At 38.0% G+C, this 23,315-nt stretch overlaps 1 protein-coding gene across 7 annotated transcripts; it reads right to left on the bottom strand.

Annotated features, from left to right (window-relative positions):
* On the bottom strand, positions 1–23,315 carry CNGA1 (cyclic nucleotide gated channel subunit alpha 1). Of its 7 annotated transcripts, none has more exons than XM_084856839.1 (9): positions 22,983–23,315; positions 12,366–12,406; positions 10,989–11,044; positions 10,812–10,903; positions 9,672–9,728; positions 8,491–8,598; positions 7,179–7,286; positions 5,917–6,023; positions 1–2,124 (listed from the first exon to the last, which is right to left on the bottom strand). In XM_084856839.1, the coding sequence occupies exons 4-9, from the start codon at positions 10,823–10,825 to the stop codon at positions 722–724; spliced, it is 1,797 nt and encodes a 598-aa protein (XP_084712965.1). In that variant the 5' UTR covers positions 10,826–10,903; positions 10,989–11,044; positions 12,366–12,406; positions 22,983–23,315; the 3' UTR covers positions 1–721. The 7 variants fall into 7 exon arrangements, with proteins under 7 accessions (XP_084712965.1, XP_084712966.1, XP_084712970.1 ...); XM_084856840.1 differs by having other exon boundaries at positions 10,812–10,888; positions 10,989–11,110; positions 22,983–23,282; XM_084856844.1 differs by lacking the exons at positions 10,989–11,044; positions 12,366–12,406 and adding an exon at positions 13,317–13,409 and having other exon boundaries at positions 10,812–10,888.

Raw genomic sequence — 23,315 nt, 5'->3', positions numbered from 1 at the left:
TTTAGTTATATTTTATTTATTCAAAACCATAGGTTATCACAGAATAGGTCTCATGATAAAAATTCAACACAACTATATGTTTCAAGAGATCCCTTTACATACATCAGAGGCTACTTATATTAAGTAAAAATAGCAAAATCCTGCATAGATATCATTGAGTATTATATTATTAAAACTGTGGAATGTCTTTATATCAAATTATCTCCATACCATGACACTGCAATTGATTATACATAATTACTTCTAACTTTCTGGGAAGCTTCTGAAATTAAGATGCCCTATGAATTATGAATTTGTCACGATTGGACAGCATAATAAACATCTGGAAACCCAGGATGGCTGCTGAAGAGTCCTGACAAATACCTCTTTCTAGGTCCATTATACAGGGAACAATATAGAATATAATATACTATTCCTTCAGCTGATACTTGCTCATATAGACGTACATGTTGATCTATTGGAATTATAGCATATTTACCATCCAGACATGTTGATGGCATTGTCTGAAGTAGCAGACATGTAATAATACAGTTTAAGATCTTGAAAATGTGTCCATCAACGTGATTGGGTTGTTTTTTTTAATCAATACCAAGACAAAAATTGAGTATTATGAATAAATTCCATCTCCAATGGAATGTCTTTGACAATTATTCTGTCCTTCATTAACATCTTTATTGTTATAGATTCTGCAATGCTCAGAATATCCAAATCTCTACTGTTTTCATTCCTTATTGTCCCAAACTATTTCAGTTTCTTCTAAATTTGAGAAATCAAAATCCAAAGGTCGTTTGAGGATGTTCTCAACTTGTGTCAGCCTTGTTTTCAATTTCTGCTGTGCAGCACCATATTCAGCCAAAAGTCTGGCAAACCTTGTTTGTAAATTGTCTAGCATTACTTCTATGTGGCTGACCTTTTCCTCAATATCTTCATGATCTCTTCCTGCACGTGCAACTTCTAAATCCAATAACCCATCTTTCATAAGGATTTGCTTTCCCTTCTCTTCCAGCAAGGCCTTTGCATCCGGATATTCTATCAAAGCCTCCATTAGGTCATCTTTATATAGACAAAACAAATCTGAATAACCAAGGCTCCTAATGTTGGCTGTCCTCCGATTTCCAGCTTTGCTACCTTTAATGTTAAGAATGCTAATCTCCCCAAAGTAACTCCCATCACTAAGGACCACATACTGAGTCACTCCATCATCAGCTACTACTGCAAGTTTGCCTTCTTTGATAATGTACATTTCTCGCCCAATATCACCTTTCCGGCAGATATAATCTCCAGGACTGTACACCTGAGGCTGTAGTTTTAAGACTAGCTCAACCAATAGCCCAGCTTCACAATCTGCAAAAATCTGGACTTTCTTTAATGTTTCCAGATGAACGTTAATGGCAATTTCTGCTCGCAGTTTATCTGGGAGAAACCTCAAGACTTTTCTTTCATCCACTGCCTTCTTATTTGTCCACAAATAATCAAACCACTTGATAACTCTTTTTTCTAAGTCTTTGCTCACATTCCGAAACTGCATGTACTGCTTGATAGCATCAATCTTTGCTTGAAATTCTTCCTTGGCAGCATTCATGTTAGAGATCATAGAACCAATATTACCAACAATGGTAGCAAAAATCAATACACCAACTAAGAAGTCAACAACAACAAAGAAATACTCAACATCTCTCACAGGAGGGGGTGTTTCACCAATAGTCGTCAAAGTCAGTGTTGACCAGTAAAGACTGTATACATATTTTCTAGCAAGCCGGCCAAATTCAGGATGGGTAATGTTGGGATAGACCCAAGTGTCTGTACCAAAGCCAATGGCTTTGGAGATTGAAAAGTACATACATGCATTCCAGTGGATAATAATTATAATATACATGACAAGATTAGAGATCCTGAAGATATTTGGGTAGCTTGTTCTTGTTTCTGTTTGCTGGAAGAATTCAAACATACGTGATATTCTAAGTAATCTGTTTATTCTTATTTCTGGGTAGTTCAACCCCAACTTGAAATAAAGTAGATCAGTTGGCATGATGGACAATACATCTAATTTAAATTGTACAGTTCCCTTATATTTTTTCTTAAGTTTGAGTTCATCTTTCACCAACAAACCTTGTTCCAGGTAACCTAAAACAAAACAGAAAAACACTTTGTGATGTTACTCTGTTTGTTTACATGATAAGGGCAAATACAGATTATAATTTAGTGACCACCTGTAACTACTAGGTAACCAGATATCTACATCATCCAGCCAAGTTGTGAGAATTTTTACATTTCCAGTTCTATGCCTACTCAGAAATCTGGAGAAGCAGAGGAAGTGTTAATTTGCAGAGACAAATTAACACCAGGTAAATGATCACCTGCATTTACCAAAAATGTTTTCATAATGCAGTGAATTCCAGTGAAACCATACCTAGGTAAAAAGTCTGATCAATCTACTTCCTCCTGTTGCCTAGAATATCAAGGTATGAAGAAACATTGCTTAATATTATTATATTTTTATACAGCTCTTCCTTCAAGGAGATCTGTGGAGCACATACATGGTGCCTTCTCTTTTATTGGTCCAACTCACACAGAACAACTCAAGGTTTTTTTAAACCCTGGGTTGTCGAAACACAGTAGAGTGCTAATGCATACTGCCCAATAGCTCCCACTTCAAGTGAGAGCAGCTAAACAAGCCAGTGATGCACCACCCCCTGGTTGTTTAGTGTGATGAGTGAATCAGGAACTCTGGCTTGTCGAGGGAGAGACAAGCCAGAGCTGGAACCCAGGGTGGAACATTCCTGGTCTAATAAACTATGGTTTGTTGTTGGAGCAGGGGGGTTGTCCTCATGGGGGATCTGCTGCGAATTGGGAGCATTTTGAGGTTGTTTGCAGCACATGACTGTCAGGGTGGAAACTCAGCCAATAGAGCCCCAGAGCAGGTCTGATTCTGAGGAGGAACAGCAATCCGTGGGAGAGGAGCTCGCTCATCTCTCCCAACCACAGCAGCTGGCAGAGATTCCTCCTGCCAGCATTCCTGGGATAGATAGTGACACTAGCAGTGAGATAGCGCTGGAGAGGGCTTGCTGGACACTCGGTGCAGACGCAGGGAGCGACGACAGATGGGGGGCGCGGAAAGGAGGCGTAGCGCTCGTTTGTTGCACAAACAATGGTCGCGTCCCGAGGACCCAAGAGAAAGAGGGAGGATCTCTCCCTAGCCCGTAAGTTCAGGGTCTTCCTGTGATTCTCCTTCAAACGGGGACCAACTGCCTTACCTGGAGCTTAGGCTACTCTGCTCTCTTTCCCCAGTGCAGTTCCTTGCTTAGTTGCTAGTGATTAGTATCTGTAAGAGTCATAAAGCAATAATGGAATAAAGCCTTGGAAAGAATCCTCGTCATCTGTGTCCTGAGTTGGCTATTGGAGGGGACTGCAAGAGGCAGCTAGGGCACTCCTGACAGCGACGTTCTGGCCAATCTGCAGCCACCCTGGAGATATGTTCCTTTGAAGTACTGTGTCACCCATGAAAACTGGACTTTAAAGGTATGGTAGAAGGGGAAGAAATGGAAGCAGTGACAGATTTTATTTTATTTTTCAAGATCACCGCAGACGGTGACTGTAGCCATGAAATTAAAAGATGCTTGCTCCTTGGGAGGAAACCTATGGCAAACCTAGACAGCATAGTAAGAAGCAGAGACATCACCTTGCTGACAAAGGTCCATCTAATCAAAGCTGTGGTTTTCCCAGTAGTAACACATGGCTATGAGAGCTGGACTATAAGGAAGGCTGAGTGCAGAAGAATTGATGCTTTCCAACTGTGGGGCAGGAGAAGACTCTTACGAGTCCCCTGGACTGCAAGGAGGTCAAATCAGTCCATCCTAAAGGAAATCAACCCTGACTGCTCATTGGAAGGACAGATACTGAAGGTCAAATATTTTGGCCACCAATGCAAAGAAAAAACTCCCTGGAAAAGACCCTGATGCTGGGAAAGATTGAAGGCAAAAGGAGAAGGGGACGGCAGAGGATGAGATGGCTAGATAGCATCACCGATGCAATGAATATGAACTTGAGCACGCTCCGGAAGAGAGCGGAGGACAGGAAGGCCTGGCGTGCTATGGTCCATGGGGTCACGAAGAGTCGGACACGACTGAACGACTGAACAACAACACACTCGGCTTTTCTTGCTTCATGTGTCCCTGACGGACCAAAGCCAATTCTATGAAAATCCGGATAATACTCCAATGTGCTTCTCATTCTGTTGTCATGAAGATCTTCCAGGGACTAGTGACAAGCTCAAGCACTCCCTCCTTCTCTTCCCCTGTTGCATTACGGGCTGAACAAGAGACTCCTTGGGTTGTTAAACCACAGTTTTCCCATGACATCAAAACCAGGAAACTGCGATTTAAGCACTCCCTGCACAAACTAGGATTGCAAGCCACAGATCGATCCTGGTTTGTGATCTTGGTTAATAATAATAATAATAATTTATTTATAAAGTGCTTTGTTACAAAGTGTGGTACATAAAAGAAATAACTCGACAATTTAAAATACATAATTACTATAATTGGCTGGGCTTTCATCAGTAAGAGCTGTAGTACATAAGTATCTTGGTACCTGAAAGACTGCCTATTTATGAATGAAACTGCCCAGGTATTAGGATCACCATCTTCAAAGTGATAGAGATCAGAGATAAGGCCTTTGCAGTGGTGGAGCTCATGTATGGAATGCCCTTCCCAGAGAGGTCCACCTGGCACCTTCATGGCTAAATTTTAGGTATTAAGATTTTTTTATTTGCCTGAGAATGTTATTCAGCATTTCAGTGAACATTTTAAAGAACAGTTGTTCGACTGTTGTTTTTATGTCATTTACTGGTAGTTTTTATCTCTTATTTGTTGTCTATTGCAACTTATATTGCTGTTTTAGTACCCATGAAACTTATTTCTAATTTTAAAAGCAGGCTATAGACATTTTCATAAATAAAGAGATGCTCCTATACTGGAATAACCAGAATATCATTATTCCAATACATGCTATAGGGAAGAGGCAACCTTGAGTGGTTGGGTGTCAGGGTGGAAACTGAGCCCATAGAGCCTCAGAGCAGTTCAGATTCTGAGGAGGAACAGCTATCCGTGGGAGAGGGACCAGCTCATCCCTTGCAGGCTCAGCACGTGGCAGAGATTCCTCCTGCCGGCATTCCTGAGATAGATAGCGACCCGGGTAGTGAGGGAATGCGGGAGGGGGGCTTCTTAGACACTCGATGCAGATGCAAAGAGCGACAAGTGATGGAGGGCATGGAAAGGAGGCATAGCTCCCATTTGGCGCGCAAGCAACGGCCGCCTCCCATGGACCCAAGGGAAAGAGGGAGGATCTCTCCCTAGCCCATAAGTTCTGGGTCTTCAAGTGACTCTCTTTCAAACGGGGATCAACTAACTTCTTGAAACTTAGGCTACCCTGCTGTTCCTTGCTTTAGTTGCTGGTGATTAGCATCTGAAAGAGTAGTTAAGTTGTAAAAGGATTAAAGCTTAGAAAAGAAATCCTTTCGTCTGTGTCTTGAGTTGGCTACTGGAATCTACTGGGAGAAGCCGCCAGAGCATTCCTGACATTGGGTAAGTCAGTGTGAGATGTTATTAACAGAAGATGATCGGCACAAAGGGTGATTGCAGTAGGTTTTGATGATGCTAAAAACCGATTATGTTAAGATCTTTGATAAAGATTCTTGGCTAGATATGGGAACCATTCAAAATACCAACTGTTCGTAATCAGTTTTCTTATTAAGATGGGGCATTTGTAGCACATATCCCTATCTAAGGAAAGCTTTATCAAATTGCATTTTCTTTAGTATTATTTTTGGCCTCAGAATTGTATATGAAAGTGCATTTCAAAGTGTCCAACACAGACAACAAGTAACTGACCAAAGGATTCAACAGACCATACTCTTACCTGTCCTTGTTCGAAAAAACATGTCAGCCACATAGATAATATCTGATACGTAGTCAAGAATGAACCACATTTCTAAATTGTCGCTCTGAAGTTCATCAAAACAGGCTCTGGGTAAGAAAGAAAATAACCAGAATTTAAAATTAACCATTCTTAAATACAACTTTGGAAGGATAAATGCTCACCTCTTATAATGCAATGGATTGAGGACCTAACAACACTTTCAACATTTGAACAGGTAGTATGCAGATGTCACTTGCAAAATGGATACTTACAGTATATGGATATTTGGTCTGCTTTTGTTGAAGTTTATGTATAATTCCTAGAAAGCTATATTTTCTCATACACACACACACACACTTCATGTGCATGCATTGAAATGGATATATTAAAAGGTACAATTTTTTCTCTTTTCCCCTTTTGCTTTGCTTTGTTGAAATTTTACAATACTTTTTCTAAGCATTCTGAAGATTCAGGCAAACTAAACAGAGCCAAAGATGCAAGCCATTGGGATCGTTCCCTATGGAAATTTACTTCCACAATGCTTTAATTTAAATGGGACTGAGGGAAGAAGGCAGCACACTTTAAGGATATAGACAAACTGGAAATAGTTAACAGAGGGCAATGAAAACAAATCCTGTGAGGAAAGGTTGAAGGAACTAGGCATGCTTACCCTGGAGAAGAGAAGACTGAAAGGGGACATGATAGCACTCTTCAAATACCTGATGGGCTGTCACATCACATAGAAGAGGGCAAAGATTGGTTCTCTGTTGCTTAAAAAGGCTCAACTAGTTCTCATGGGCTCAAGTTTCAGGACAGTAGATTTCAATTGAACATTAGGAGACACTTTTTGATGGGATGAGCAGTTGAGCAATGGAACTGATTACCAGGGTGGACTCTCCTTGCTGGAGTTCTTCAAGCAGAGGCTGGACAGCCATCTGTTGAGGATACTCTAGCTCTGATTTTCTACAATGAGCCGGGCATTGAACTAGATAGCCTATAATGCCCCCTCCAACTATTGACGCATTTATTAAAATTTCCCAAGAAGGATTATTTTTTTGCATGCTGAGTAACCTTTTATTTCCACTTTGCCCATTGCAAAGTGATTGTTTGCATCCCATTACAAACTCAGGTCATGGTTGACCATGCCAATAATAATTATATTGTTGAAAGATTCTTAACAGCCATTAATTTCTCTTTCTGTTGAAGATATAAAATACTTATTATGGATCAATATACTGTAAGATTGTGCTATTTTACAATACCTAGCAATGATCATTGTCCAATTGTACATGACAGGCAATGTGATGCAAAACAGCCAGTTGTAATATAAGTTTCCTGAAGGATTAATAACAAATACCTCTTTCTTCTCCCTAAACATTAAGCAGAACAAAAAACGATGTTACTGAGAAACTGGTTCAAAATGGGTGTCATAAACGAAATTCAGCAGCACCTTAAGTACAATTTATTTCAATGCGTTTAACTCTTTTGCTGAAACCAATGGAACATAAGAGTACTTAACTCTGGATGAATCATGCCCATTTTTTCTTCCAAACAAAGTTTGGTAACCATTTGCTTTAGATACCAAAATATATGGCTAGTTGGCTAAAACTATAATCTTCCCCCTTATGTTGACAAAATGAACTCACACCAAAATGGCCAGTATAAGAACTTTCAGAGGGATAGCCTTATTAGTTTGTTATAGCAAAAGTGTGTCCTGTGACACCCTAAAAACTAACAAATTCATTGTGACACAAGCTTTCATGGGTTAGAACCCAGTATAAGAACTGCATACTCTACTTTTCTCTGAAGGCATATTGGGTCTTTAGGGGAAACGTTCTCCCATTTGTCTGCATACCACTCTTGAATTACTAATTCTAATTGGATCTGAAAGTAGTTGTGTGCATGGTTCCCACCTCCCATGTGGTAGGGATCTGCAACAAACTGATAATGTCTGTAAACAGGCCTAGTCAGCAACTAGTTTAATAGACGGCCATTTTCAGAAGAGATGGTGGATGGCAAGCCAGGCTACTGAAAATTACTACTGGCCAGTGCCATGCCAACAACTACCATTCTCCCTCTACACACACACACCTTGGTTTGCAGTTGAAGAGTCTAATTGTATTCTTTGGCAGGCTGGGGAATTTGGCTCTAGGGCTGCCATTTGCTGATCCCTAACCTACAAGAATCACATCGGCTAGGAAGATTATATAACTTCCTATGCTAGCACCACCACTAACATAAGCACATTGTTTGTGTGTTTTATTAAATGCCTCATAAATAAATTTCTCTAGGCATTGTACAATTTTAATCCCAATAAAAATAAAATCCCAATAAAAACATTCAACAATATAAAATGAATAAACACGCCAACACAGCACATATAAATACAAAAAGTAAAATGGCCCTCAGTCATCTACCAACATACATTTTCCTATATAGAGACATTGCTGCTGTGGTGTGAGACCCAGTAATTTGAAAGTTGTAAGCCATACTGCAATGATAATGCATGACTCTGCCTTGATAATTCTTACGATGAAATATTGAGGTGCTTATCCCTAAATTAAGAACACTTACACCTGTTCCTTATTTTTCTTCTCAGGTTTATCATTATTTTTTTTTGAGTTGTCCTTATTCTTCTTGTCTGCAGTGTCGTTTTCCTTTTCCCTTTCACCATCACATTTGCTGAAAAATTGATTGAAATTATACACCGTTACAGGAAAAAATAGAACCAACACTTTAAAAAAAGGAAAAGTCCTATTATATATTGTGATGCTGATTTCATTCTCTTGCATTACTCCATCTTATGTGTTTGATTTCCTGTTTCCTCATGAGTGCCAAAGAAACTACTTGGCAATCAACTGAGGAATACATATAATTGCTATTGACACTATTTCATGTGACAATCTGATGCCTTCTGCCATGCCACCCAGCAAGAGTGAGTTCAGCAAGATTTCAGCAAGATCCCTGTAGATACAAACCCAGTCCAGGAAGACCCAGCCATGGCAAATTGTACTAGCCTAAAGCAGCTGTCAATAGCATTTATTTAGTCCTCCTGTAGATGGCAGCAAGGTCTCAGCTCTTCATGATACCTGCATAGTTGCACATGCACAAGTCCCACTGGAATTAACATAAATAACTTTAGTGTGCAGAACTATGCAAAGAACCGAAGCTTCATTGGTTTGAAAAGTTATACTCTTTATGAGTCCATCCTAATCCATGGAAATTAACAGGAATTTGCCTTTGATTTCAATGGGATGGGAACTGGATAATTTTCAGGGGAACAACACAGGTTGACTAACATGTTTTACTCCCTCTCAGAATATATTGATTTAGGCAATACACAACAAACTATATTTTAGTGTTTTAGTTATAAGCCACAATAAATGATTTTAAGATAGGAAAAGCAATTAAACTTTAAATTCTGCTTTGGACTAAGTAATAAATATCATATCCCACTTTGCCATATTCAGTTCAAAGTGCCAACAGCAATTGTATTAAAATAAGAAATATCATACAATAAATCCAATAAACCCCTCTTGTTTCAGTGAGAGAGTTAAACTACATGTTTAACTTTGGCTGGATTATGTTCCATAGAAGTAAGTAGGTAGGTAAGAGCCCATTTAAACTGACTTGTGATAGTGAAATGCAATAACAATATGGTGAAGATGCAAGAGGCCGCGCATTTAAAATTATTCTATTCATGCAAATGCAGATCCTCAATGAAAAGTTAAAACCGATTGATTCACACTTCTTACCTGCATTCACCATCTTCCACTCTTTCTATATTTTCATCTCTGTCCTGGGTAGCCGAGCTGTGAACATTTGAATGCGAGTGATCAGTTTTAATCACCTCTACTCTTGTGGTCATAATTGGAATTTATTATTTGGGAGACAGTGAGAAAAAACATCTTCAAAATGGATCAAAGACTTTATTGTAATGCCAGGCCTTAAACTGAAAGCTAGCTTAATTTTAATTTGCATGGGCATAATCCAGCAAAAAGAAACATATCCAACTGACGTCAGTGGGAGAAATTCACACATTCTCCCATTAAAACCAATGGGATTTAAGGTGTTTAAAGCGGCAATCCTATACATTTTTATCTGGGAGTAAGTCCCATTGAACTCTTACTTGCTTTTGAGTAGGCATATATAGGATTGCACTGAAAATGAAGTGGATTCATGCTGTATTTTTCTTGAGTTTATTTAGAGCAAATAGTACACAAATAATAAGAAAAAATAGAAAAGAAAGTACTATGGGTATTTAAGCAACTTTAAATCCCACTGATTTCAATAGTAAAATTAGTCATGCACTTAATTCTCTCTCATTAAAATCACTGGGATTTACTGAGCAATCCTATGCATATTTACTCTGAAATAAGTCCTGCAATAGAGTTAACTCCCAGTTTACTGTGCATAGAATTGTAGCCTTGTAAGCTCTATTGAACACAGTGGGACTTATTTCCAACTAAACATGCATAGGATTAGCATTGTTAAATGTGCTTACATTTAGCTGGATCATGACAAATGTGACATAGATCTGTTTCTTCCTGCACTGTGTATCTTGAAAATAATTATTGTTCGCATTTTCGACATGGTAATTGCTTTGCATTTACAACTGATCACCATCCTAACAGAGGGATTTTTTGCACAATAAATTGCAAAATAAATACACACTGTTCTTCATTTTGTTCATTTTGTTATGCATAGTTTCCACATATTTCAGGAAATAATTAGAAACTTAGAAATTAGAAACAGCTCAACCACATTTCAATATTGCCCGCTCCTTACATTCCATTTCGCATACCCAGTCAAACTTCTTTCTATTAATAACCCACCACTACATTCATTTGTGTCTATTAAACAAAACTGAATGATGTAAAACAATAAATACCAACCTCATTCTGTGCATTCCATATACTGCAGCAAATCCTGTGTAGTAATGAAGTCTTTAGTCTCTTAGGAAAAAGTACATCTGTAACAAAACAAACTGGGTAGAAATAAACGCTAAAGTTAAAAGGGTATCAGTGGTGCTGTTGTAATAAGATGGTATTATACTGCTTGCTTGTGCTTACCTTGTAAATGTAATCTGCTCTTTGTTGTAATGAAAGAAATCCTTTAAGTCTCCACACTGTAGCAACCACAGACATAATGAAACTCCAGAATTGAGCAAGGCCCAAATTCCCCTATAGAAACACTTAGATAGGCAATATAATAAGCAACATTCAATTTTATTCTAGTGGGCAAGACACAAGCATACCCAATAAAATGTACTTGACCTTGGGATGTTTTAGATTTTGAGTTAGAGAAAAGTAATAATCACTATTATCTATGGCTGCCAGGTTTTTTTTTATCCCTGAGAGAAGCTCTGTACTTTTAGCAGCTGTGTATCAGGCATAAATTCAACAAGTTCAGGTGTTTCCTCCCTGGCAGTAATAGGGGAATGTCACCTGTTGCATCTTTGCATGACATGCCATGTTTAAGGGCATAGAGTGTCTGTCAGGAAAAGGTGGCAACCTAGCATTGGCTTAAGAACTTTATGAATATTCATCATATGAATATTATTATGTTATGAATATGCATGAGCTTTGTCAAAGGCTAGAATGCTTTGACCTTCCTGAAGTGACAGAAATTAACTGTCCCTGTATCAAGTCTGTCCTGCTTTGTATTCCACCATATGATGGGGCAGTATAGAAATGTAATTAGTAGTAGTAGTAGTAATAATAATAATAATGGTAAGAACAGTAAGGATACAAAGCAGGACTTTTTCTTTTGTGGCAACTAATGGAACTTCCAGCGGAGGGAACTCTGGCCAATCCCTCTTGTTCGGTATTCACTAGCACCTAAAGACGTTCACTCCCTGAGATGTGCACCGGTTAGTGTTGAACTGATTACGGTTTTAACTTAATGTAACTTACCTCACTTCTGGATCTTTATTCTGTACTGTTTTAGAATTGTTTTAATACTTGTTACTAGGATTTCTTTTGTAATGTGTTGTTACTCTGAGTGCTCTTGGAACAGAACTAGATGCAGAACATTTATAATAAAATAAATATAATTAGTTCTGTTGATTTAAATGAAATTCTTAAGAATAATTGCTCATGCCTGACGATTTAAGTCAATAGGCACAGCAGTCCTATACACACTTCTTTTGAAACATGTCTCGCTGATTTACATTGCAATCCTATACCCATTTCTTTGGAGTAAGCCCCAGGGTTCAACAGGACTTAGTTCTGAGTAGATGTTTAGGATTGCCACTTTCCATATATTTAGGACTGGGATGCTTGTCCCGTTACTTGCTAAACCCAATTCAAAGGCGCAGAAGTAAAAATGTGCTGAATATCCCTCCCCCATTTTGTGGGACCATTTCCCCCCTAGGGAAGTGTGGGGGTGATAATCAGGACTTTCAGGGTCAGGCAAGATTCTGTTAATCTGGGGGCAGGGAGTCTTACCTGTAAATACAAGGTGACCAAACTTCTTTTTCTTTCTTTTACTAAAAAAATAAAAATAAAGTATGTTGCTCCTGTTGGTAGCCAAGCCGCCACTTGACATGGCAGCAAGTTGATTTGCGTTTTCAAACAAGCCAGTTTGTATTTAAAGATAAGATCCCTGTCCAGAAAGGTCTTAGAATTTCACACACACATACACATCATAATTGATTAAATCTGGCGGGTGTGTGTGTGTGCACACTTTCACTCCACCCCCATGGAATGCTGAAAAATACTTTGGACCAGCACTATACAACAGTACTGTCTTAGCCTCTGAAATACCATTCCCTTTGGTCTACTCTCATATTGCCTCAGTAATAAATCAAGCTCCAAATCATATGGAGTTCTGTGTGTGTGTGTGTGTGTGTGTGTGTAAACTAATCGGCAAAAAGGACTGGTTTTTTCCTATGGTTATTTGAAGCTTGTAATCCTGGATGGATCTGAGAGTGACAGCAGCACTGGATTATTTTTTAATAGGCCATCTTTATTTTCTTCTTGCAGTTTGCTTAGTCAGGCATTTTCTAATTCCTCTCAATCTCATTAAGGCTTAGTCTCATTCGAAAGCTTCCAAATTTTCAGGAAGACAGAACACTGAGTTTCAGCACATTTCAAAATAGCTCCTTAAAGTTTTGAAGGTGTGTAATTGTAACAGAGGCCTCCATTCCATACATTCCTAAGGCCAGAACCTATGGATCAAGATATGCCACAATGAGTCGTATGTACCACAGCCAGGACAAGGAGCTACAACCACTGTGCTTCTGTAATAGCTTTGTGAGCAGTCTCAGGCCTCATGTTCAGCATTTTCAGAGACCACGATATTCTCCTAATGCTAGTCCAGGGACAAAAACCGTTGTGAGGCTATTAATTATATCTATGTATATGACCAGTAAGAAGAAGAAAAATACAGTTTCTGACCTGCTTCCTTGTCAATCAGAGCTATGGGCTGGCTCTCTTGGAAACCTTAGCTGAAGGGAAGCAGCAAAAGGATAGTGTGTGCCGCCTAAAATACTGAGAAAAAGAGCACCAAAATGCAATTTCACTTCCTATCAAGGGAGCTGAGGGTTAACTTTTTACTGTATATTCATGTTTAGTTTTTTTTCGTTTTCATTTACGTTACATGCAAAAGTGTACAACAGAAGCTCAAAGGCCCATTTCCTTGATGCAAAACTGCAATGGGAGGGGGTGATTAGGAGTGGAAAAAATAGCAGGGATTGCTTAACCCTTCTCCAACTCACTGCTTGACTGGCATAATTAGCAAACAATCGGGATAATATACAAATTAAGCTGCCCAGATTTCGTTAAGTGGAATATCACCCACCCAGGAAGTGATCATGCGGCCAATCTTTATCTCAAAGTTGTGGACCTGGCCTCCCAATTTCACAGTGGAGATCTACTGCAGATGTAAGCATGGCCTGTTGCAAGATTTACACTCTCTTGTTGGTCTTTGAAAATCCAGGGGAGATTGACAACTTCTGGTAAGGAGCCATGTCGCCCTGGCAGTGACTTGGGCTCCACAGGTCGCTTCTTTCAAACAGCTGTGAAAAGGTTGAGAAACCTTTCTTTTTCCCCTGGAAAATAAAGGGAAAGCTTGCACTACCATCCGGATGAAATCTTAGAAGAACAGCTGCCTTTGCGGAGGATGCAAAGGGGCTCAAAACTAAGGTCAGTCGCCAGAGATAATCACCTACTGAAATGCTGTTTTGAAACTCTTAGTTAATTTAGAGAATATAAGGATGGGCGAGCTCCAATCTTAGATAGTATATGGAAACTTAAGCTACCAGCAAGAAACACTTGCACAGCAAAAAGGTGTCCAATATACTACTGGGGAAGAGGAGAGGGAATTTCCAAGTAGCACCAGAAAGAGTGAAGCGGCTGGGCCAAAGCCGAAAGGACACTCAGCTGTGGATGTGTCTGGTGGTGAAAAGAAAGTCCGATGCTGTAAAGAACAATATTGTTTAGGAACCTGGAATGTAAGATCAAGGAATCAAGGTAACTGGAGGTGGTCAAACATGAGATGGCAAGATTGAACATCGACATCTTGGGAATCAGCGAACTAAAATGGACAAGCATGGGCGAATTTAATTCAGGTGACCATTATATCTACTACTGTGGGCAAGAATCCCTTAGAAGAAATGGAGTAGCATTCATAGTCAATAAAAGGGTGGGAAAAGCAGTACTGGGGTACAATCTCAAAAACGACAGAATGATCTCAGTACGAATCCAAGGCAAACCATTCAACATCACAGTAATTCAAGTCTATGCCCCAACCACTGAGGCCGAAGAAGCTGAGGTTAATCGGTTCTATGAAGACCTACAACACCTTCTAGAACAAACACCAACAAAAGATGTCCTCTTCATCATAGGGGATTGGAATGCTAAAGTAGGAAGTCAAGAAATCACCGGGATAACAGGCAAGCATGGCCTTGGTGTACAAAACGAAGCAAGACAAAGGCTAATAGAGTTTTGCCAAGAGAACACGCTGATCATAGCAAACACTCTTTTCCAACAGCACAGGAGGCGACTCTACATATGGACATCACCAGATGGTCAATATCGAAATCAGATTGATTATGTACTTTGCAGCCAAACATAGAGAAGCTCTATACAGTCAGTAAAAACAAGACCTGGAGCTGACTGTGGCTCAGATCATGAGCTTCTTGTTGCAAAATTTCGGCTGAAATTGAAGAACGTAGGGAAAACCACTAAACCATTCAGGTATGACCTAACTCATATCCCTGATGAATATACAGTGGAGGTGAGGAATAGATTTAAGGGATTAGATCTGATAGACAGAGTGCCTGAGGAACTATGGATGGAGGTCCGTAACATTGTTCAGGAGGCAGCAATGAAATCCATCCCAAAGAAAAAGAAATGCAAGAAAGCCAAGTGGCTGTCTGATGAGGCTTTACAAGTAGCTGAGGAAAGAAGGGAAGCGAAAAGCAAGGGAGAAAGGGGAAGACATATCCAACTGAATGCAGAGTTCCAGAGAATAGCAAGGAGAGACAAGAAGGCCTTCTTAAAAGAAATTGAGAAAAACAACAGAATGGGAAAGACTAGAGATCTCTTCAAGAAAATCGGAGATCTCAAGGGAACATTTTGTGCAAAGACAGGCATGATAAAGGACAAAGAAGGCAGGGACCTAACAGAAGCAGATGAGATTAAGAAGAGGTGGAAAGAATACACAGAAGAACTATATAGGAAAGATCTTCATGTCCCTGATAGCCATGATAGTGCGGCCACTGAACTTGAGCCGGACATCCTCGAGAGTGAAGTTAAGTGGGCCTTAGGAAGCATTACTAACAACAAAGCTAGCGGAGATGACAGTCTTCCAGCTGAGCTATTTAAAATCCTAAAAGATGATGCTGTTAAAGTGCTGCTCTCAATATGCCAACAAATTTGGAACACTCAGCAGTGGCCACAAGACTGGAAAAGGTCAGTTTACATTCCAATTCCAAAGAAGGGCAATGCCAAAGAGTGTTCAAACTACCGCACAATTGCGCTCATTTCACATGCCAGCAAGGTGATGCTCAAAATCCTACAAGCTAGGCTTCAGCACTATGTGTACCGGAAGTACAAGCTGGGTTTCGAAGAGGCAGAGGAACTAGAGATCAAATCGCCAACATTCGCTGCATCATGGAGAAAGCAAGAGAATTCCAGAAAAACGTCTGTTTCTGCTTCATTGACTACGCTAAAGCCTTTGATTGTGTGGATCACAACAAACTGTGGCAAATTCTGAAAGAGATGGGAGTACCAGACCACCTTACCTGTCTCTTGAGAAACCTGTACGAGGGCCAAGAAGCAACAGTAAGAACCAGACATGGAACAACCGATTGGTTCAAAATTGGGAAAGGAGTACGACAAGGCTGCATATTGTCGCCCTGCTTATTTAACTTATAAGCTGAGTACATCATGAGAAACGCCGGGTTGGATGAATCACAGGTCGGAATTAAGATTGCTGGGAGAATGATCAACAACCTCCGATACGCAGACAATACCACCCTAATGGCAGAAAGCGAAGAGGATCTAAAGAGCCTCTTGTTGAGGGTGAAAGAGGAGAGTGCAGTAGCTGTTTGAAACTCAACATTAAAAAAAGAAGATCATGGCATCTGGCCCCATCACTTCCTGGCATATGGAAGGGGAAGAAATGGAAGCAGTGACAGATTTTATTTTCTTGGGCTCCAAGATCACCGCAGACAGTGACTGTAGCCATGAAATTAAAAGACGCTTGCTCCTTGGGAGGAAACCTATGGCAAACCTAGACAGCATAGTAAGAAGCAGAGACATCACCTTGCCGACAAAGGTCCATCTAATCAAAGCTGTGGTTTTCCCAGTAGTAACGTATGGCTGTGAGAGCTGGACTGTAAGGAAGGCTGAGTGCAGAAGAATTGATGCTTTCGAACTGTGGTGCTGGAGAAGACTCTTACGAGTGCCCTGGACTGCAAGGAGGTCAAATCAGTCAATCCTAAAGGAAATCAACCCTGACTGCTCATTGGAAGGACAGATCCTGAAGCTGAAGCTCAAATATTTTGGCCACCTAATGCGAAGAGAAAACTCACTGGAAAAGACCCTGATGCTGGGAAAGATTGAAGGCAAAAGGAGAAGGGGATGGCAGAAGATGAGATGGCTAGATAGCATCACCGATGCAATGAATATGAACTTGAGCACACTCCGGGAGAGAGCGCAGGACAGGAAGGCCTGGCGTGCTATGGTCCATGGGGTCACGAAGAGTCGGACACGACTAAACGACTGAACAACAACACCATGGCAGTTGTATAAATCAAACCTGAATTAAAATCAAGGAGTTGCAGACTTTTACAAAGTGAATTCAGCTCAAGAGGTCCTTTCAAACGAAGAAAAAAGAAAGAGTACTAAGACGGTTTGCATTTTTGAATAAGTATTACAGTCTAATTAACTTTCTATTTCTTTAAATCATTGTTTGAAGGTTTTAATGTTTGAATTTATATGGCTGAAAGCTACGTTTTTGTCCAGTTGCTTTTTTCCTCTGCATGACCTTGAGAAAGCTATTAAGTCAAAATAAATAAATCTTTGGCAGAAAGGCTGGAATAATATCAACTTATGGGCTGACTGAGTGAAATTTATTAAAGAAGGGGTACTGCTGACACCTGTTTGATGTTAAAAAATCAGCAGCTTATGAAAAATCTTTCTTTTCATGTTCTTTTTTAATCTCTTTTTCTCCTTTTGATATTGAGAGACATCTCTTTTGGCATTGGAGGATCAATAACTTACTGGATATCCAGATAGATTAATTTATAATGGAAGTAATGAAGAAGATAATTGAATGAGTGCTATGAATTTGGATAAACCAGCAAAGGATATCAGAATAACTCATAGCAGAGCAAATATCTGGGAGTTGCCTAAAGAACAATTAAGTAGAAATACTAAATCCAGGAAAGCCTCTCTAAAAGGGACTCTGACGGGAGCTACAAAATTATTGGTGAAAGCAACATCTATAAGCAAGGAAGAGGTACCTGAGCAGAAGCAAGATATATAAAAGATGGCCTTGGATGAACAAACACAGAATATTATAAATGCTATAAGTAAAAAGATGGATGCTTTTGAAGTACACATACAACAAAGGATGGGCACTTTTGAACAACGTATAGAACAAAGGATGGGCACCTTTGAACAACTTATAGAAAAATGGATGGAAAGGCAAGTATTGGAAGTAAAGGAGGAGATTAAAGATATGAAGGAAGAATTGAGACAAGAATTTAAGAAATTAGATGATGCATTAAATCAAAGAACAGAAGAATTTAAAATAATGACAGAGTGGAAGTACTGGAAAATAATTACGAACGTGAGCAGGATGCCTTAGCTTGGTTTGAGCTTAAAGACGAGGAACACTCGTTATGCTTTAGAGGGGTCGCGGAAAGTTATGGCAGTGCAGAACCTGACCTCAGAACGGAATTGGTAAAGAGTATAGCAGCCTTTTTGAGTAAAGAAGAGAAAATCATGGAAATGGAAATAGATCGAGCTTATAGACTGAATTCGACATATGCAAAAACAAAAGGTCTACCCAGAAATATTATTGTCCATTTTGTAAAGAAAACTACAAGGATTCAATTCTCCAGAAGCACTATAAAACTAAACTGAAGATGGTGGGCAAAGAGATTATCATCATGAAAGAAATTCCTGGAAGATTTCTGAGGAAAAGGAGAGATTATGCATTTTTAACAACAACCCTGAAACAGAAAATGATCATGTTTAGATGGGAATTCCCAGAAGGTATGGTCTTTTCTTACAGAGAACAGAGATTTAAGTTGAACTCAGTTCAAAAAGCAAGAGAGTTCCTTTGAACTTATGGAAAAGATTGGACAGACCTACAACCTGATATATAAGAAAAGGACAGCACTCAGGGAGCAGCAGGTGGAAATTAAGAATGTACCTTAATCTTACATTTTTTAAAAATGGATTACAAATTTTTAACTTGGAACATCAATGGGGCGAATGCTCCTCAAAAGAGAAAGAAAATATGTTACTATTTACAAAAATTGAAACAAGATATAATATACTTACAAGAAACTCATATTAAGAAAGAAGATAGCAAACATTTAAATAATAAAAAATTAGGTGAAGAGTTTATAACTGCAAGCCGAAAAAAGAAAAATGGAGTAGTTTTATATATTAAACCACATTTGGGACCGGAATTGGTATTGTCAGATGAACAAGGTCATTTTGTGGGAGTTAAAATTACACTAAATGGTGTTTCAATGTTGATTTTAGGGGTTTATGCACCTAATGACCACAAAGCGGAATTTATGTGGATCTCTTATCCAAACTCGTGGATCTAACTTTTGACAGTTGGTGTTTAATGGGAGATTGGAATGGGGTGATTGCACCTCAAATTGATAGAATATCAGAGAAAAAAATAAAGAGTAATCAAGGTTTTTGATTAAAGGTTTAAACCTAAAGGTTTTTTTGAATTGAAGACAATTTGGCTTTAGTAGATATATGGAGAGATAAAAATGGAAACTCAAAAGAATATACATATTTTTCAGAAAGACATAAATCTTTTTCAAGGATTGATATGATTTTGACAACTAAAGAGCTTGCTACAAATATTGGCAAAATACAAGTTCTACCAAGATCATTTTCAGACCATAGCCCTATATCTATGGCATATGTGAAAAGAAGCACTACTTTTAGATGGAGATTGAATGAAATTATATTTCAAAATAAAAGTATTGTGGATGACACTAAAAAGAAATTGAGAGAATGTTTTTAATTGAATCTGGACAAGGGAACAAATATCCGAACAGTACGGGATGCAAGTAAGGCCTATATGAGAGGTTATTTTATACAACAAAACATGCAACTGAAAAAGAAAAGCGAAGAGAAGGTACAAAATATTCTAAAACAGATAAAAGAGAAAGAAGAATTCCTAAAGAAAAAAATGGGAAAGGGAAGTGTCCTCCGACAGATTAAATTACTCCAACAACAATTGTCAATGTTAACAGTTCAGGATATGCAAAAAAAACCAAAAAACTTTGTAAAACAAAGAAATTTTGAATTTGCTAATAAACCAGGAAGATGGTTGGCCTATAAACTTAGAAAGGAAAAAGAAAAGAAAACAATTGTGCAAATAAGTGAAAGTAGATTAGAATTAACCGATAATGTGGCAATTTAGAAAGCCTTTTATCAATATTATTCAAATTTGTATAAAGGATATGGTATCTCCCCAGAATTAATGGATAAATATATTCATAAACAAAATTTACCAAAAATTACTAAGGAACAAAAACAAATGATGAATGGCCCAATAACAGTAAATGAAATGGTGGAAGCAATAAAAAAAATTAAATTGGGAAAAACTCCGGGACCAGATGGAACATCAGGATTGTATTATAAGAAGTGTGAAGAAGAAATTTTACAACCATTGAAAAATATGATGAACAGTATTTTAGAAAAGGGGGAGATACCAGAAACATGGGAAACAGCATATGAAACATTAATACCTAAAGAAGGACAGGATTTAACCTCGACAAAAAACTATAGAACAATCTCATTATTGAACAATGACTATAAGATATTTGCAACAATTTTGGCAGAAAGGCTCAAGAAAATATTGCAGGAGTTTGTATACGACGACCAAAGTAGTTTCTTACCAAGGAGACAGATGAGAGATAATGTAAGAACAGTCTTGAATGTGGTGGAATATTTGGAAAAACACCCAGAAAAACAAGCAGCTCTGATCTTTTTAGATGCAGAGAAAGCATTTGATAATCTCAACTGGAAATTTTTAATTAAGACTTGAGAAAAACTGGACTTTGGAGAAAACTTTATAAAATGGGTGAAATTGGTATATACCAATCAAAAGGCTCAAATAATCATAAATGGGGATTTGACTAAACCTTGTGTGATACAAAGAGGAACAAGACAAGGTTACCCATTGTCACCGCTACTGTTTATATTGGTTCTAGCATTACTGAACAGAGATATAAGACAAGATGATCGAATTACAGGAATAAAGATTAAAAAGGAGAAATATAAGCTGAGGGCTTTTGCAGATGACTTTGTGTTTTTGTTGGAAGAACCTTTAAAGGGAATTGAAATTTTAATGAAAAAATTAAAAGAATTTGGAGCAGTGGCAGGGTTCAAAGTTAATAAACAGAAAACAAAAATGTTAACAAAGAATATGAATGTTCAAGAAAAAAAAAGTTGATGGATAAGACTGGCTTCCAAATTGAAAAGAAAGTAAAATATTTGGGAGTCTTTTTGACAAATATGAATTGTATGCTTTTTTCAAAATAACTATGTTAAAGTGTGGAATGAAATTAAACAACACCTATTAAAATGGGAAAAATTACTATCACTTTTGGGAAGAATTGCAACGATTAAAATGAACGTATTACCTAGAATGTTATTTTTGTTTCAAATGATACCCATTATTACATTGGATTTACCTTTTAAGCAGTGGCAGAGAGATATAACGAAGTTTATATGGCAAGCAAAAAAACCAAGAGTTAAAATAAAAATTTTACAAGATGCAAAGGAAAGAGGTGGCTTGGGATGACCAGATTTTAAAACCTATTTTTCTGCTTCCTGCTTGATGTGGATGAAGGAATGGGTGATGGTGAAAAATAGAAGACTTTTAGAACTAGAAGGATATGAATTGAGATATGGGTGGCATGGTTATTTGTGAATGTAGATTTTAATAATCATTATATAAGAAGGGCTGTATTAAGAATTTGGAATAAATATAAATTAAGGTTCTATCAAAAAATACCATGTTGGATATCTTCACAAAAAGCAATGCATAGAAGAGAATTTGATAGCATGCATAAATGGATAAGATATAATGATTTACTGGAACTGTCACAAGAGGAGTCTAAGTTAAAATCAAGGGAAAGCTTATTGGAAGAAGGTCATGTCTGTCAGTAGTTCTCGTATTTGCAAATTAAAGAAACATTTAAAATAGATGAGAAAAATGGTGGATTTGAACAAACAGAATCTGAGTTTGAAACAGTACTGTGTACAAATGATGAACACGTTATTGCTAAACTGTATAGATTACTGTTAAGGTATGAGACAGAGGATGAACAAGTAAAAGATTGTATGATAAAAAGGGCACAAAATGTTGGTCATAATATATCAATGGAAGAGTGGGAAAGTATGTGGGGAAAAGATTTAAAATTTACTTTATGCACAAGTCTTAAAGATAATTTTTATAAGATGATGTATAGATGGTATATGTCACCGTTTAAATTGTCTAAAATGAAATATGAAGATCAAGAGGGAACATTTTTATCATTTATGGTGGACTTGTAAAAAAGCTAAAATATTTTGGAAACGAATACAGTCTTTAGCTCAAAGAATATTAAAACTACTATAGAATTAAAGCCAGAAACTTTTTTATTGGGACTAACAGATAAACACGTAAAAGGGGGGGGGGGGACCCTTTCTCTACATGACAACAGCTGCAAGGTTATTGTATGCACAAAAGTAGAAGAATGAAACAATACCAACTGTGAGCGAGTGGATCATGAAAATGATGCAGCTGGCAGAGATGGCAAAGCTTACTATTATAATTTAAGAAGGGTCAACAACTAAATTTATGTTAGATTGGAAACCTTTTACAGAATTTGTACAAGAAATAGAGAAAAATGATATCTATGTATGTGGATTTTGAACTTTGATGGTTAATTCTTTTTTTGTTGTTAAAATTAGGAGAGAAATGAGATAATGTCTGTGAACTCAGTGTATGATATACAACTAGGATAAGAAGTAGAGAATAATAATAAGCATTTGTTGTGTAAGGGGAGCCAAAGGTAGATATCTTACAATCTTAAGAGATATTTTAGTGTATGTGTATTGTGTTGTTGTTGTATTTTGTTTTTCTTTAAAAAAAAAAAATTATTATATAAAAAAAGAAGAAAAAAAAGAAAAGAAAATCCAGGGGAGATTGAATGCTCATTCAATGCTGCCAGAACTGCAGGGCTTTGTGAGGCTTTGGCCTCTCTCTCAAGCACAGCAACATTATTCTGCAAGTGTTTTCCCTTCTATCCAGGTGCTGATAATCCTGTTTTCCTATTATATTTCTAGACTACCATATGCACATACCTGTTTATATCCTGAGCCCATTTTTAATATATACTTCCATCCTTGCTCAAAATAATTCACATTTACATCCAAAAATAATGTTAGAGATTTTTGACAGCACATATTTCTTCTTTCTAAGTCTCAGTATTTATATTTCCTATCTTGACTTCTGAGAGCGCAGGACAGGAAGGCCTGGCGTGCTATGGTCCATGGGGTCACGAAGAGTCGGACACGACTGAACGACTGAACAACAGCAACAAATCTTGACTTCTAGGCCCCTGTCATTCTGATTTCCTCTTTGTTAGTCTCCATGTTACATGCAGCGTATTCTCTGCTTTCCTCCTTTCTAGCTAC

Source organism: Heloderma suspectum, chromosome 5 (assembly GCF_057233095.1).
Source record: "Heloderma suspectum isolate Gila_16-S chromosome 5, 16-S_ref, whole genome shotgun sequence".
In the NCBI taxonomy this organism is placed as follows: Eukaryota; Metazoa; Chordata; class Lepidosauria; order Squamata; family Helodermatidae; genus Heloderma; species Heloderma suspectum.
The sequence above is the reverse complement of the archived record's forward strand: the minus strand, read 5'-3'. Positions and strand labels throughout refer to the sequence as shown.